The 16,794-nt window shown below is 35.0% G+C and overlaps 1 protein-coding gene across 1 annotated transcript in view; it reads right to left on the reverse strand.

The window, feature by feature from the left end:
- Window positions 1–546: 546 nt before the first annotated feature.
- Window positions 547–16,794, reverse strand: part of PPIP5K2 (diphosphoinositol pentakisphosphate kinase 2) — a 41,928-nt gene continuing 25,680 nt past the window's right edge. Inside the window, exons 23-30 of the mRNA XM_009284192.2 lie at window positions 16,091–16,264; window positions 13,165–13,338; window positions 11,874–11,943; window positions 9,694–9,813; window positions 8,741–8,803; window positions 4,745–4,876; window positions 3,026–3,154; window positions 547–2,362 (exon numbers count right to left, since the gene is read on the reverse strand). Of these exons, the coding sequence (XP_009282467.1) occupies window positions 2,259–2,362; window positions 3,026–3,154; window positions 4,745–4,876; window positions 8,741–8,803; window positions 9,694–9,813; window positions 11,874–11,943; window positions 13,165–13,338; window positions 16,091–16,264 (966 nt within the window). The 3' untranslated portion in view covers window positions 547–2,258. The remainder of the gene's footprint in view (window positions 2,363–3,025; window positions 3,155–4,744; window positions 4,877–8,740; window positions 8,804–9,693; window positions 9,814–11,873; window positions 11,944–13,164; window positions 13,339–16,090; window positions 16,265–16,794) is intronic.

Genomic DNA, 16,794 nt, shown 5'->3' on the forward strand with positions numbered 1-16,794 from the left:
CCCAGTGCAGTCCATGTTCTGCCTTATTGCTGGAGTAGTAATAGGAAATAGAAGAGCACTCACAGTGGTTCTGTATTTAATGTTACCATTCTGGAACATGAGGAAGGACTGCAGAGTGTCTGACTACTAGTTAAAAAAGTTTAATGTGAGAGACAGTCCAATTGCATAAAGAAATTGGACTAAAAGTAGGTTCAAATCCGCCCAGTGCAGTCCATGTTCTGCCTTATTGCTGGAGTAGTAATAGGAAATAGAAGAGCACTCACAGTGGTTCTGTATTTAATGTTACCATTCTGGAACATGAGGAAGGACTGCAGAGTGTCTGACTACCGTTTACCTTTTTGAGGAGTGGTTTCAGTATAAAATGATAAACTCTCATTTCTTCATGTCCTTCAAGTCATGTCCTTCACCGCCAAGAGAAATTTTGGCTTATTTGTATATTAATGGCTTATTTGTAAGTTTTTTTCCACCAAGACTACTAAGTCAAGTACTCACTGTACTTCACATATACTCTTAAAAGAAAACAGAATAGAGAGAAGTTGCCAGCGACCTTGTTTTTATTTACGAGCACATAATAAAAAGTTATGCCACAGCTTTGGTTGACTGGAATGATACGCATACTTAAATTTTAACAGTATTTTTTTTTTAAACGGTAAACAAGTGTACATTCAGTTGTGTTCAAGACCAACACTGTCAACAACAAAATTACACTACAGAAAATGAAATGTTTTAAGTATATAGCTGTGAAACCCTTCATATTTTTGGTATTTAACCAGCATTTTTAGAATTAGTCTGCTGAAGCCATTTCATGTGTGGTAAACACTGAAAACAGACCCTGTGGCAAAGTGAATGTAATTATAGTTGCACTGCCTCTGGAGACGAGTAAGAGCCCTGCTTAAAAATATTACTCAGAAGCTACATCTTCTGCAACTTAAATGTGAAAGGAATTATCTAACTTGTAGTTTATGAATTCAGTTATTAATAATCAGCCACTTGAACTTACAAAAGTGGACAATATTTTCATACACTTGGGATAATTATAATCATTCAATAATTTTTCATGCCACAGATAAAATGACAAGAACTGCTGAGACTGGATGATTCCTCTACATAACCCAATAACTCAAAGTTCCACTGACTTACTAATGCTTCTCACAGCTCTTATAAAATCTTTAATGTGTTGTTTTTGTTTTTTTTTTGTTTTATGAGAGCTGTTGTCAACCACTTAGATTGGAAGGAGAGAGGTATGAAAATTCCCAGGCCGTGATGAATCCTGAGTATTTTGCAACAGTGAGCACTGAGTTCTGGTAGACCACAGTCTCTCTCTACTCTGAAGGGATGATAATAAAGCATAGATGGAATATTTACAACTTCTAGGATAAACTTACTAGCAGACCAGCTGTAACCATTTCTCTTTTTATAAAACCTGCTTTTTAATATCACCTTTTTGTAGAAACATATGGCAAAGCAAATAAAACTGTCTTTTTAGTAAACAAAAGAAGTTTTTGATAAAAACATATAAAAGACAGTTTTATCTGCTGGATGATATACAGGTACCCGTATACAAGCATGTATACTAAACAACAAAAGAGAAGGTGTATTTGAATGTTACAGGTCTGATGTAAACACAGAATAAAAATAAGGAGAGTCAAAAGTGACAATACATTAACTCACTCCATCATGCCTAATTATTGCAGCATATATGATATAAAATAATTCAAGTGCAGAAAACATCTGCTTATCTTCAAAACCAGGCAAAAGAGATCTCTTTGGAAATGTACTTAAATTAAAAAAAAAGCTTCTAGCCAAGATGTGTGTTACATTTCAGCCCACAGAAGAAATTCACAGGGAGATTATAAACTCCTGAAAATAGAAGTTTACAATGACAACAGACGATGCCTTCATTACAGTGACATCAACAGAGCCACTGTAACACATACCACTGCATTGGTATGTTCTTTTTGTACAAGTTTACAGTAAATATTTGAAGACACTGAAAAGGTTCATGTCCAGCTTTTCCATTAAAGGTGTGCAGTTCATCAAACCGATAAATAAATATATTTCCTGAAACGTTTTAGAAAATGAGAAAAGACATTTGACCTAAATATGTAGCGTGCACACTAGTTAAGTATGTATAAACTAAAGGTTCTTAAATGCACTATGAACTGCAGACATGAATGGCTTTTGAAAGCTCAGTAATTTAGTTGGACACACACTAAAGAATTGCTTAAGAAGTTGCTTCCAGTTTTGTCTGATCAACTTCATTTCTTCCCAGAAAGAGTTTCACCACTAAGTTCTACATCTAGCGAGGCCTCTTCAAGAGATAGCTTAACATTAGATACACAAACAGAAGATCCAGGGGTAGCTGTACAGATACAGAAAAAAAAGTATTAGGTTTTACACTTAAGAATATCAGTGCTGAAAAGCATCAAAAGCAAGAAAAATATGTTACCTAGCACAGAAACACACACAAAGCTACACTGTATCTAATGACATCAGAAATGCAATAGGATTTTGTTCTAGGGGCCCTCCAAACAGCACAACTATCCAAAAGCAGACAGTGTAGCTGGCCGACAGTTCAGACTGAATATACTAATGATTGAATACGTCGTCATGTTATCGGCAGCTTTAGTCAGAACCTGGTCACAGAGCAGGTAAATGTTTAGAAAACTTCTTAGAAATGCTGCCATTTAAATAAATAAATTTCCTTTGCTTGTCTTACTTGGAGATAGCTGGAAATATTGTCATACTTAAAAACAAAACAAGACCCCATGAAGTGTCAGGCCATAGAAATTCTTTCAAACACTTCAGAGGATAAGAGAAATTAACTATTAGCACAGTTTCACTGCTAAAATTATTTGTGCAATGCTATTGAGTTCTCGCTGACCCATAAAATGATGCCACTTACATAGACAGGGAATGTTAAGAAATAGCTGCCCTAAGAAACTATGTAATGTGTAAGAAAGAATCCTACTGCTGGAAATAATGTAATGAAGTTAGGCATTCTGCCTCTGCAGAAGTTACTTACATAAGGTTGGTTTCTCTATTGCTAGCCTTTCAGGCAAAGTTTCAAGTGGCGTTGGTTGAATTTTTGCAGGGGTATATGTATTTAAAGAAATTTTTCTTCCTGACAGTGGAATCATGTAAGTTGGAGAAGCTGAAATGGGGCGGGGGGGGGGAAGAAAAGATGCACATCATTAATAAAAAAAATACTCTCACCTGAGCAAAACATCAAAAATAGTAGCCACAGAACTGTGTATCTGTCCAGCAATGTAGATGCCACAGTTACACAACCTGCAGCTCAGCTACCAATTTTTGACTCTAGTGTCAAAACTTCAAAGCATGAAAGACAAATCTAAAAATCTCCTTTTCACTTCAGAAAGCGACACAATAACTCCATGCTGCTAAGGCAGCTAAGCCAAATTTCAGTAACAGCTGCCTTGCCAGAAGACTGGCAAAAGCATTAGTGCTACTTCTCATAGGTTATGAAGATTTCGCTAGAATAGGCATTTAGTTCAAAACCCCTATGAAAAGTTCATACAATAGATTAGTCTCTAGACAACTTCCAAACATTACAGGAAAGCAGAAGGACAACAAAGCACCTACGGCCTCAATTCTATCAGGTCTAATTTCCAACCACTCCTTTGTAGAAAGGTGACAACCAGACCACCACAGAAGTACAAGTTTTTTAAAAATATTTTTTCATCTTGTGTACTCTAAATTCTGAACTGATTTTGAAGAGACACAAACTTCCAGTGTAACAAACTATTTTAAATAGCTAAGAACTTTAAAATACCTGTAAGCCTCCCTGAATTCTTTTTCAGTAACATCAGTTTTCTTAAATTGCTTATCTTCCTTCTCAGATATAGGAGGCCTACCCTATCAAATTAGCTGCTGATTACAATCTAAACTGTATAAAACTAAAATAACAGAGAAAAAGGAAAAATCCTATAACAGAAAAAAAAGGAAAAATCCTAACATCTAGGTAGTCTTTGTATCCGTACTAGCAAGTACAAATTTTCTGATTAAAGCATGAGTCTTTAGAGATTTCCTCAAGAAGAATGATTTTCAATCCCCAACACATGAATTACAAGCGTCCTAATATGTGGTGAATCTGACCTAACTGAAACTGTTTCCAAAGACACAGCAGTAGAATCACAATGGGAAGTCATCTTCCCAGAGACATGCACATGGATAGAACTCAGTTTGCATTTCATTTCAAGATCACTTAAACATTACACATACAGCACGAACTACTAAAAAAATAAGTAACTGCAAGATACTCCACAGGTGAAACCCCAAGTAATATTGAAAGAAACAGGAAATAACACAGTTTTCAGATGCAAAAGGCTTGTAAAAGGCAACACTACTCTGCTCAGGTTACTGCCAGTACAACAGTACAGTATAAAGCTGGAAATACTCCATGCTCACTAAAAAGCATTCCTTGTAATTCAGCTAACAGCGTGGACAGTACTGAGAAGTTCTTAATGTGAGGGAATAAACCAATTACGATTTCACTGAATCCTTAATTTACTACCCCAGCCAACAGAGACATTACTTCAATGAATTATGACAGCATCCATAACGCAAAAGGATACTGCAAAAATTAAAATTATGGTTTATGTACAAATTTCATTTTTTTAAAGCAGTATTCATAGTTTACTTGTTAGCTGTAAAATATCGGAAAGATTAACTAGACAATATTTAACAATTTAAAATGAACATAATTACAAACTAAGATCAGTACATGTCTCCTGTAGATTTTCCCTTGATGGAGCAGCAACAGAGGCAAGGAATTCATCCACCTGCTTCAGAGACAAGGAGTTGTGTAGAGTTTCCAAAGGGCAAATAGAAGGCACCATGGAATATAGTTCAAAACCTGAAAGAAAAATAATAAAAAAAAAGATTTCCAAACATAAGACAGGATTTAAGCTATTGCATGGGCAAGTATTAATGCATGATAAAAAGTACTTATTTTAAATCAGCACATGCAGACATAGTACTCTTGAAATCATGGACACTAAATATTAAAGGAGTTGGAACAAGATGTGCCAATTTCCAGGATGTACTAAACTAAAGACACCATTTAACATACCATGGGATACAAATCCCATGTATGCATAAAGTGGTCTTCAAACATTACAACTGTGCCCTACTCCCAAATCAGTTCATGAAAGATAACTTTCCTCTAAGACAAACTTAGTAAATCACTAAAAAAAAATTGTCAGGAAATGGTAGTATTTCTCCAACTCATTCTCATACCTGGCACAACACTAAATAGGTAACTCATTCATGCAAGTAAAATAGGATAGCTATGTTGTAAACTGTTAGCAGACAAGAGCTAAAAACGCTACAGCTTCCAAGAAATAAATTTGCAGAATTCACGTTCTATCTTCAGTTTTCTGTGAAAACAAACTGTTGCCTTAAATATCAAAGGAAAACCACTGTTAGCACTTTTGTACCTTAAGGTTACATGTTTTAACTCTGTAAGACAGATTTACACCTACCTTTATGCATTTAAAAACAGTACTTAAAAGACTAGAAGTTTCACATATTAGAACAGGTAAGTATAGCAACCCAAATCTAAAAATTTATTGGACTTCGCTTTTCTACATTAGTATTGATCATACACCAACCATGCATATCCATATTACTAACATACTAAAAAGCACTTAAACATCTTGGCAAAAAAAAACCCTGCAGTTCTCTGAAGTGATGCAAGTTTGATAACTCAATGAACAGCTCTTCATCCAATTGCATTTCATAAGAGGAAAATATGTCCATTAGTGTTTTCAACATACAGCGGTAACATTACAACTTGGCAATTCAATATTGTAAATTTACAGTTGCTACATTTCTTTTAAGATATTTAAATGAAGAAACGATAGTGAATGAAATAATGTTCAGAATTTCAGTTCAAGGTACATTTATTAGAGATAGGATTATGACTGTGAACTGTTCCCTCCCCTAAAATAATAAACGTCAATATTCCTGTGATATCCAGTGTTCCCCATTCACTCCCCATTTAGTGCTTTGCATAGAGAAGTAACTCAACAAAATTTCAACCCCCAAATGTCTGTATTTATATTTGGATCCACCTTGGCCATACTCAAATTTGAGGGACAGTCGCTTCAAATATACAATCAACTGAAGTGTACTTAAGTCAGCTTCACTTATATTACAAATAAAATGTTGCATTTCATGGAAACTTGATTTTCATGTACAAAAGAAACACCACCACATACTTAATTTCTATTTTCCTATAAAGTCAGTAGCTAAGCTTCAGTGTAAGCACTAAGATGTTTGGCGTACATATTAATATCCTAAATAACTATGCATGCATGCAAAGCGCAAACCCTTTCTTTGCATTACGGTAAAATGTGAGATTTATCTCTTTACCCTGACAGAAAAGTCACTATCACTTGAATGAGAATTTATTTTTTTAATTTTGCAAAGAAAGTAGTGGGACAATGTCAGGTTAACTTTTTAATAACTATTACTGTTACAGTGCAGTGTTACAGAAAACCAGAAAGGAGTTTCAAAATACACCTATGCCCTTTCAAAAAAGAAAAGAAAAAAAGTTGTCTTCTTTCAGGAATTTCCCCTCCATAGGTTTTTTTTCAGTTTTGACAATTCTGCTATCAGATAGCCATATCCCAACATGTTGTTGTAGTATCTTTGCATCTAAGGGATATGACCTGGAAATCTATCTGCAGTGTTTTATTTGAATATTTTATGATAAATATTTTATGAGAAATAAATTTTAATTTTAATGATGAAGAAGCCTGACAGTATCCCTTTAAAAAAAGCAATTTCCTGTAAACTAACAGCCTTTGAGTTTTGGGTATATTTATTCTTAAAGGACTGTCCGCATCAAAAGGCAAGACAATGAAAGGGTTAACGCAGCACCTCAAAAAGCCACCCTGCTGTCTTACATTTAAAAGCTATAGAGACATACCACTGGAGCCTAGAAATTCCACAGAGGAAATGGACCAGCACCTAAAGAGGTGTGGGTGTTCTGCACAGAGGCCCAGAAAATAAGGTAAAGCACTGTCAGAAGATACTTGTTTCACCATGTTCCTTGAACTAAAGATGGGGGGGTAGTCTGAAATGAGTTAAGAGGGTGTGATAACAACATAAAAATAAGAAAAAACAGAGTGAAATGGACAAGGAGAATCAAAATGATAGTGCAGAGGACAGACAAAACAACATCAATATGTTCTTAATGTTAGTAGAAAACCCTTGGAAGCCTGCAATATACTTAGGTTTCATAGGAGCTCATACAGCATGCATATAATTAATCTTGAAAAGATGTGTGGTAAAACTACTGTATTAAATGAATCAGAACAATCAATGCATTCATTAAAAGCAATTTAGATTCTTTTTTAAAAGAATGCAGTCACAAAAAGATAGTGCTAAATGAAACAGAAAGTAATCGTATTATTAGGCACTGATACTCAAATGCAGTTCTTACTTTCTGACCTTGTATGTTTTGGAAATACTATTTGGTTTGAGTCTAAAGACAAAAAATGGACTCCTAACTTTCCTATTTGAAATAGGACACTAGAATTGGCCTTTTAGATCAAACACAGTCTTAATGGTATTAATTCAGCCTTACTATAGCAGTTTCCCTTCAAGAAGCACTGCAGTGCAAAAAGTCACTATGGATTCCAAATGAATATAATAAAGGACTGCTTTGCTTCTCAGCAAAGCCAAACAAAAACTCAGTCTTTTTTTTTTAACCTTGTTTCTAAGCAAATACATTTTGAATCTAACATGAAAATGCTGATGATTTCCACTGCAGTTTCAACAATATCACTATCACTGTACTCAGCCAGCAGTCATACACATTTTAAAACTGCAATTAAGAAATCTGGAAAAGCTACATTAAGATCCAGTGGATGCTGAAGACCAAGTCTGGTTTTCATGAACAGGATATATTTTGGGCCTATTTGATCATGTAGAAAGGTAGGCACGAAATATTTTGCTGAGGAAGAGAAAGACGTACCTCTGTCCTGTGTGTTAAACCAGACTTATTTTGTAACTATGGTAGACTGAAGACAAGTTAAATCTCACTTTTGAAGCTCAAGAGGTCAATGTAAGCAACAGGCAGCTCTCTTACTGTGATTGTTAGTGCAATATTTAAGTAATTTGCACATCTGATGAACAGAGAAGTATGATAAGGTAAAATAAATTTTTGTCCAATGACAAATATAGCAATTTAGCAGGAATGGAACCAAAGCTTCTGCTTGAGTTTTTTAATTTAGCATCACTTCAAGAAGATAGTCATAAACTCCAGTTGTCAATTCAGTGATTTATTTTAGAATCAGGAAGCTCAGGGAAACAGCTCAGCAGGAGAAAGACAAAGAAGAAGCAGCAGCTATCAAGAAGTGTATGCCCAATAAAGATCAGATTTAATTCTGTTTTTATCTTGTACCATACAGTCTGATCACGCAAGAAATTGGAAAGAATAATTTATTACAGAGATCATGATTAACAGTAGCACTTCAATTTTTTCAAGGATTTTTCTAAGGAATTTTGATGTTGTATTTATACTAATGAATGGTAAAGAAGGGATTTATAATATCTAATGATTACAAATATATTTGGAGTTGTGCTTGAAGTTAGGAACGACAGACGGCTGGATGATACTGTACACCCCGTATTTGAAATAAAAATAAAAGGGATGAAGCAAGGAACCTTTTGTTTTTGTTTTTGTTTTTAAAATAAAAGCAAAACGTACCATTGGTTGGGTGTCGAGCAAATGAGATAGAAAACCTTTTAACAGCAGAACCGCGTGTGGTGTCTGAGAAAGAGAAAAACAGGTACCTGAAATTTGTAACAGCTACCAAAAGAGGGACATTTTAAAAAAGGAAAGGAAGAAGAAAGAAAAAAAGAAAAGATAAGAAGGTATTAGAACTGAGTGGCATGCAGAAGGGATCAAGGAAAAGGGCTAAAATCTAAATAGAGGTTAAAAAGAAGAAAATTTGGATTGTTGGTAACTACAAGATGTGTAATGAAGTGTATGAAAACAAGCAGAATGAGCTGGTGATTCTGGCATACAAGGTTATATCAGGTTAGAGTTGAACACCGAGTAGTGAATTGGGGGGAAAACAGCATGAATACTGTTTCACCTCAGAGTTATAAAGGTGTGCTTTGGCATCTTTACATTCTGAAATCTAGCGAGAGTTTCTTCTCTACCCCAGATTATCCAAAACTGAAAATCTGCTGCTCCTTTGTAATCCAAACCCCAATAAAAAAAGTCAGGAATCCTAAAATTTTCACCATCAGTATTTAAGTTATTAGTTTACATTTCTTTCATTCCTTGTATATGCTCCAAGTAATTTATTTCATTTCAAGATCAGTAAGTAATGATAAACCCCAAAGTTTAAAATGAGAAAAGAATTTCAAAACTAAAATTTTAGTTTACTTTTAAAATGCACTTCCTGAAATCTCCTGGCACGTATTACAAGTCTGTGAGCTAGTGTTCAATTCAAGACAGAAACAAGAATTAACTATGCTATTAAGTTAAACATAAGCAAGCTACGGGCAATAAAGAAGCAATAGAAACTCATACAATTAATACTAAGGCAAAGGATTCTAGGATTCCATTAAAATCAGTAACCTAGGATCTATCTTTAGAAGTTTAATGTGGCACATGGATTTGTGCGTGCATGTGCGAGAGTGTGCACATACCATCTATGAAGCCAGAAGAAGTCAGCTTTTTACGATGAGTACGAGCATAATCCTGTAGGTTAGGTGCACTTGAAGAACCCCCGAGCACTGAGGTGCTAAACAGGCCCGCACAGTGAGACCCTGATGGGAGTTAGAGAAAATACATACAACAACCAGGTGTTTGTCCATTCACATTGGGATGCATGCAGCATGCAAGCACATGGCTCTTACCACACAAAAGGCAGCTTTTGGCAGTGCCTTGGACAGGTTCACAATATGCTTGTAATGTCAGAGTGGTACTTGTAGGCTGAAACTATCATAATTTATTGTGCTTCTACTCATGACACAGCACCCTCTGCTATATGTGCAAAGAGAGGACTGGCTTTAACAAAGTGAGTTCTTGTCCTGTTTTCACTTTTGGTAAAGAAAAGTTACCAGTTAGCATCAATGTAAACATAACCAAAACAACAAAACAAAACCAAGATGATGATGATGTGAAAGTTGTGTGTTTTAAAACCTGCAGTTCCGAAACAAATATAAACTGGAAAAATACTGCTCATTGCTTTCATCCAAATCAACCTTTGAGATGACAGGCTGCAATGAAGTACATGCATTTCCACGGACTTAATATGGAAATATTTCCCTTCTAACCCCAACAAAATGTTAACCAAATTGGCAATACTCTCTCTATTCGTATTTCAGCTACCATTGTTGACAATGTTACAAACTGAAAATACCTAAAAGCTCCACCAAGTTTAACTTGACTTCCTTTCCTGAGAAGACTTTTGTACATCTCCATGCAACTGAGAGTTCTTTTGCTACAAATCATACATTCCTGCCACTAGGATGGAAGTTTTAACAAACCACTGAAAGCCACAGACAAAATATAAAAATAACTTTTATAATCATCAACCATAAATGAAATTTACATACAACAATGAACAAAATGGAAAAAAATGTTGCAATTTTTTTCCTTTAGTTTTTACTACTAGTTGAAAGGAGAAGTGTTTTTTCACTCAGAACTTATCTTTTACATTTTAGATAAGTAGCAGCAGATTTTTTTTGAAAACCATCTATCTATCCAGTGACACTTCCTTTCATTACTTTTAATGACCCAATGAGGGGAAACATTACTAGCACATGTGACCAATCACAGCCAAAATAAATTGGTGCCTGGTCTATGGCAAAAGCCTTTCACACCAAATGTTATACTTTAATCTACGCACAGAAATACATCAACTTCCACAAGCCATATTGTGTCACACATTGGCAAAAGAAAAGTTGTTTAACTAGCAAGCACACAATAAAAAACATGACTTCGATAAACAAGAGCACCTGATGTATGCATTTTACTAAGGGAAAAATATAATAGGGAGAAAAGTATCACAGAAAGATTAGACATACAAAGAATACACATCTTTACAAAGATAGGCAAAACTACTTCTAAGTTTATGCATATAGCTTACGCATTTTCTACACTTCATTTTTCCCATGAAAAGACACACTTACAGAAAAAAATGCAATATTGATTTACAGGAGTGCAAGATTTCATATTTTTGCATATCAGTCATATGTTTGCCTGTTTCGAAGAAGCAACAGAAAAGCACCACTTGAATTAAAAGAATTTGAAACAACTCATTGAATTATAGCATGATTCATTCTAATGCTGAAAGGAAGAAATTGGTTTTAGGAGAGGGAATGTGTGCAAAACCCCTGATATTATCAAGAAACTTAAGGTTTGTTCATTCCCCATTCCCCTCCCCTTGGTAAAACACCTTCAATTCCATCAATTGCCCACAGTAGGAAACGTTAATTTTCAAGAAAACTGTTTTAACAGTTTCCAGTGCAGGCCATTTCAATCCAAAAGGTTCTTGCAAAACCCAAAAACTCAGTCATAAACTATATTATCTTAAAAATCTAATTTATGTTACAATAATCCTATGTACCTGTTGCAAGCAGTAGAGAGTCAGTAGTGTGAACAGCCTCAAACAATTTGCTCTTTTCAGTTATAATTTATTTAAAAACTTTTGCTGCAGAAAAATTGTCAAGTTCATAGACAGACACTCAGCATATATTATTGATAACACGTATTATTGGGTCCTGTTAACATAAAAGCTATTCAAAGAATGTACAACTGTACAGAACAATGGGCAGATGAAAAGCTGCTAACATCAAACAAAGTTTCAGTTGTAGGCACATACCTAGACCACTCTGCTTTTGTTCCAGAATAGTTCTCGGTGTTCGTAAGTTACTATTGCTTTCTGATAGGACCTGGATATAAAAAACAGAAAAATAAGGGAAAGTAGAACAGCAGCATGAAACATCCATTTAACTTGATACAGCAGCCTGTTTCAGACAGACAAGTGTTAATAAGCTGTATGATAAGTGTTAGTAAAAATATGTAAAGGAAACATGAAAGATCATGCAATATCCCCTTCTGAAGGGAGTCCATTTCACATATGAGTTCCTTGCAATGAAGTGGTGCAAAGCAAGCATTCAGAATGGGAAAGGACACAGACCAACACAGATATGAGAACAGATATTTGAGACATTTTATTTCATTTTACCAAATGCACTCTCCTAAACTGCGCCTGTATTGAAAAAAGGAGGGGAGGGAAGGAAAGACAGACAAGCTATTGAGGACACCATACAATTACTGATCCATGCACGGGCTCAGTGTGATCTTCAGATGCTCACAGCCTTTACTGATATAAAGTTTTCCTATGTAAATAGTTTTAGAATTTTCCACAATAAAAAGAAATTATGAAAATTTTCAAAGAAAAAGGATATGGTTAACAGAACACCATCCATTGTCATACATGTAAACAATATCTCGACATACTAAACAATCTTTAGATCTTCACTGGTACTACAAAAAAATTTACTGTTTTTTTCCTGCCTTTCCCCCCCAATATTTAGAAAAATCTTCAAAATATTGTACAAGTCAATGGATGATGTACTGTGTTGGGAGTTTCAGATACCTCCGGATACAGAAGGCGAGAATTATTAGTGCTAGAGTTTGTTCCCTGCAATAGTTAATACCCGGCCACTGAAAATATGATATATGCAAAACAAGTTTTGAATAGCAATATGAAGTACCAAATAAATTATTTTAAATGGTATTGGTTGCAATTATTAAAAAAAAGTTTTTCAATTTACCTACCACCAAATTAAGCAATGCTGTTTTTAAAGTCTTAAAGGACAACTAAACCAAAGCAGAAATCTGTTTCATTAGGAAGTAGACTAAGTTTTTTTACTGTGGTAACATTTGCAATTCCTATAAAGAAACCAAATTTTTACGAAAACATGTAACACATTCAGTGGAAAAACATGCACTTGCTCTTTTTCCCCCAGACATTCTCGGGAAGTAATTTTAAGAAGTGGAAGAATTTGCTTCAAACATAATCCATAACAAGGGATTAGATGTCCTTAAAGACAGTTGGTTGTTGCTTGGAATGCATAATAATGTTTAATGAAGTAAAGTTTAAAAACCTGTTGCCATGAGCCAAAAATACTGGATGTGAAAGCCAATGATTTAGGGGAGACAGGGGAAGAAGTGATTTGTTCCCCTGATCTGCGTCTTCGACGCCCAGTACCCACACCACTGGTGTAATGCAGCCAGGTACCAATACACTCTGGGCTAGACACACTCAGGGGGCTCTCTTCCTGGAAGTGAGAAAGGGGGCAAAAAACAGCAAAGCATGCAAAGTTAGATTCAACAGAGCCAAATGAACAGAAAAGAAAAAAACCCAATCTGCTTGCACCCTTTTATTTATTTACTGCTTTTAAAACTATTAAACAGCGAATAGGGAAGAGTAATATTACAATATTAGGAAGTTATCAGTTCCACTTATATCTTTTAATCCAATTGTATCTTTTAATACAACACTTCAATCAAATTTCTGGTAGACTAATTAGATATGAGAGAAAAGTAATTGTTATCAATAATTGATTCAAAATTTTAAGAATTTCCCACATGTTGGAAACAGAACATCTGTTATCCTTGACATACTGTTTAATAGTTTTCCCCCTCTAAGTACATTAAAGTTTCCTATTTATTACTTAATAGTTTTCATTTCTAGTCTATAACCTTACCTAAAAGAGTCTCATTTTTAGAATCGCCTTTGAGACTTTACAGCTGACTCACTGGTAGTAGCACCAACCAGACTGGTAGTAGTTCTCCAACCTTAAAAAAGCCCTACAAATTATCTAATGCTGGACACCTATTAAGACTTCAAGGGAGGACAGTGTCAGGCTAAGAGTCCCCCATGCCCTATGTCATTATGTATCATTAGCAATCAACATTTTCAGCAATACAGAATTTGATTTCCCATGCCGATGAGCCCTACTTTCTTGTTTTACTGTTAGAACTTTGTTTTTTTTTATTTTCATGACTCAATCACAGTTGCAATCCTTCTGTAAATATTGTTGATTATACCCCAGATTAAAACTTCCATATAATCTCACACCTGACAGTGTCCTTTCAAATTAATGGACATAGGTGAAGAGAGACTTGCCTTATAAGGAAGAAAAAAAAAAAAAAGGTTCAAGGCAGTTGCAGTTTAAGTTGCAATGACTTTTTTTAAAGACTTGAAAATACCATTTAGTTTAAATATTCCAAATACTGGTTTTGCAGATTTCAGTAGGCCAGATGAAACTTCCAATTTTACTTTTTCGAAAAAAGTTTCATAGTGTATGTTTTCTTTAAATCAGCTGTTTTCTTCCAGCAAATAAACAAGCACTGAATGCTGAAACACATTCCATCTGAGCATATATTATCTGCACAGTCAAAATTTAGCAATTTATCTTATTGATACCTTTTGAAAGTAAATTCTACATAATTTATGAAGATGAAAATAGTTAAGAGTTTGAAGTAATAGACTATTAAGTTGTGTGTATGTGAACTCATAACTAGGAGGGGAGTTTGCATGATCATAGTGAAAACAGCTTTTAAAAATCCAAAATATTGATGTTGTGAGCATTTGTTTATGATAAAACTTGGAAATAGAAAATGTAAGACATTCACATTTATTATCTCTGTTAATTTATGGGAGTAATGTGAAGTTATACAGATATCCTTATGGAAGGGAACCATGCATCTTTTTCTCTCCACACTACCAATAACCAAGTTACTTGCAAATCTGTAATACTTTCATTGCATACAAACAGCCCATTCCCAACACAAACATGAAAGGAAAAGCTTTTGGTGTGAATCTTCATTTCTGATGGTTTTAAGCAACTGAAAATGAGGCAATAAGAAGCTGTTAGTCTGCTTCTAGCATTAATATCACTGAAGTGCCACTATGCACCATCTGAAGCTTTGCAACTCAACTATACAAATGGTATCAGTGGTACTGCCGTGCATCCCCCCACCTCTGTGACATTAAAGCCATATCTGTGAAGCACACCTGGATGTCATGGCCTTCAAGACAGAAGAATAGACTGTTCAAGATGTTATCTAAAGAATTAATGAAACACAAACCCCACCCACTTAAAAAAAAGCTTCCAGTTTATTCTCTTACCTTCAAATGCTTGACAAGTGGAGTCACTTTCACCCCACGTGAAAGCAAACACAGCAGAAGACATGTCTCTCACCTCCTGTACCTCCCCTACCACCCTCAATCCCTCTGTTCCCTCTCAGCATGATCACCCTGAAGGTTTGCTTAATTCCCAATAGCAGCTGTCTTGTAAGGATGAATACAAAAGAAATGTATGTTAGTTTGAAGATGTAGGTTTAGACTGAAAAAGCCTTCATTTTCAAATATCAGCTTTTCTAAAATGGCTTAAAAAGAAAAAAGGAAATAAGTCTTATCGCAAAATAATAATTAATTAAAAAAAAAAAAATCCTTCAGACAAATTACTGCCATGGAGAATTTCCCATAGAACAAGAGCAACCCTTTTGTGAGACATAACATCATACTGGTTCTGCGTAATCAAAAGCAGAATTACATTTGTTTTTGTTTTGTTAAAAGTAAGCAAAAGTTAACTTCTGTGAAAGACTTTATCTGGAACATAAACACCTTCAACAGAACCAATCTTCCTGGATCTCGTCGGGGGTGACTTTCTGTGTATGTGAATTGGGTCTGATACCATTGGCTTGAACATCACTACTGACCGATCTGTTTCATCTCTTTTAGAAGCATAAGCCTCCTCATCACTATCATTTCTATGAGAGGTTTTCTTCGAGCCTTCATTCTACAAACAATACAAAAATAATAATTAATTAAAAAAAAAAAAATCCTTCAGACAAATTACTGCCATGGAGAATTTCCCATAGAACAAGAGCAACCCTTTTGTGAGACATAACATCATACTGGTTCTGCGTAATCAAAAGCAGAATTACATTTGTTTTTGTTTTGTTAAAAGTAAGCAAAAGTTAACTTCTGTGAAAGACTTTATCTGGAACATAAACACTTACTTCAACAGAACCAATCTTCCTGGATCTCGGAAGGGGTGACTTTCTGTGTATGTGAATTGGGTCTGATACCATTGGCTTGAACATCACTACTGACCGATCTGTTTCATCTCTTTTAGAAGCATAAGCCTCCTCATCACTATCATTTCTATGAGAGGTTTTCTTCGAGCCTTCATTCTACAAACAATACATAATTAATTTTCAATTTAGCTGCACACCTTGCAATAAGTAGACAGAAGTGGCTGTCAAATAAGTCTTCTGCATAAAGTAAGCCAATTTTAAAAATACAAGAGGTAAATCACATATTATTGAACAAATTGCTCTAGACTTTAATAATCTATGTGTATTTGCTCCTAACCAGCCACTGCATATGATAGTGTGGCCCTAATTAACCACACTGTTCAGCCAACATATCTTACTCCAATTTTCTGTTGACATAGTAATAAAATCCTGGCCTCCCATGTCAACAGAAGAATTCCAGTCAAGCTTTGCTTTCATTCATTTCTCAAAAAGCAGGTGGTCAACTCCACAGACCTGCCCATACATCAATATACAAAAATATCAATCCTTCCTCAACAATCTGTATTTACAAACATGCCAAACTACCTTACCTTCTTAAATATTTCTTTCAGTTGTCAGAATATCATTGATGTGACATTGATGTGGATATCACTTTTCTTACAATGACTATTTCGTATTTCTAGCAA

This window comes from Aptenodytes forsteri, unplaced genomic scaffold, assembly GCF_000699145.1.
Source record: "Aptenodytes forsteri isolate BGI_AS27 unplaced genomic scaffold, ASM69914v1 Scaffold69, whole genome shotgun sequence".
In the NCBI taxonomy this organism is placed as follows: domain Eukaryota; kingdom Metazoa; phylum Chordata; class Aves; order Sphenisciformes; family Spheniscidae; genus Aptenodytes; species Aptenodytes forsteri.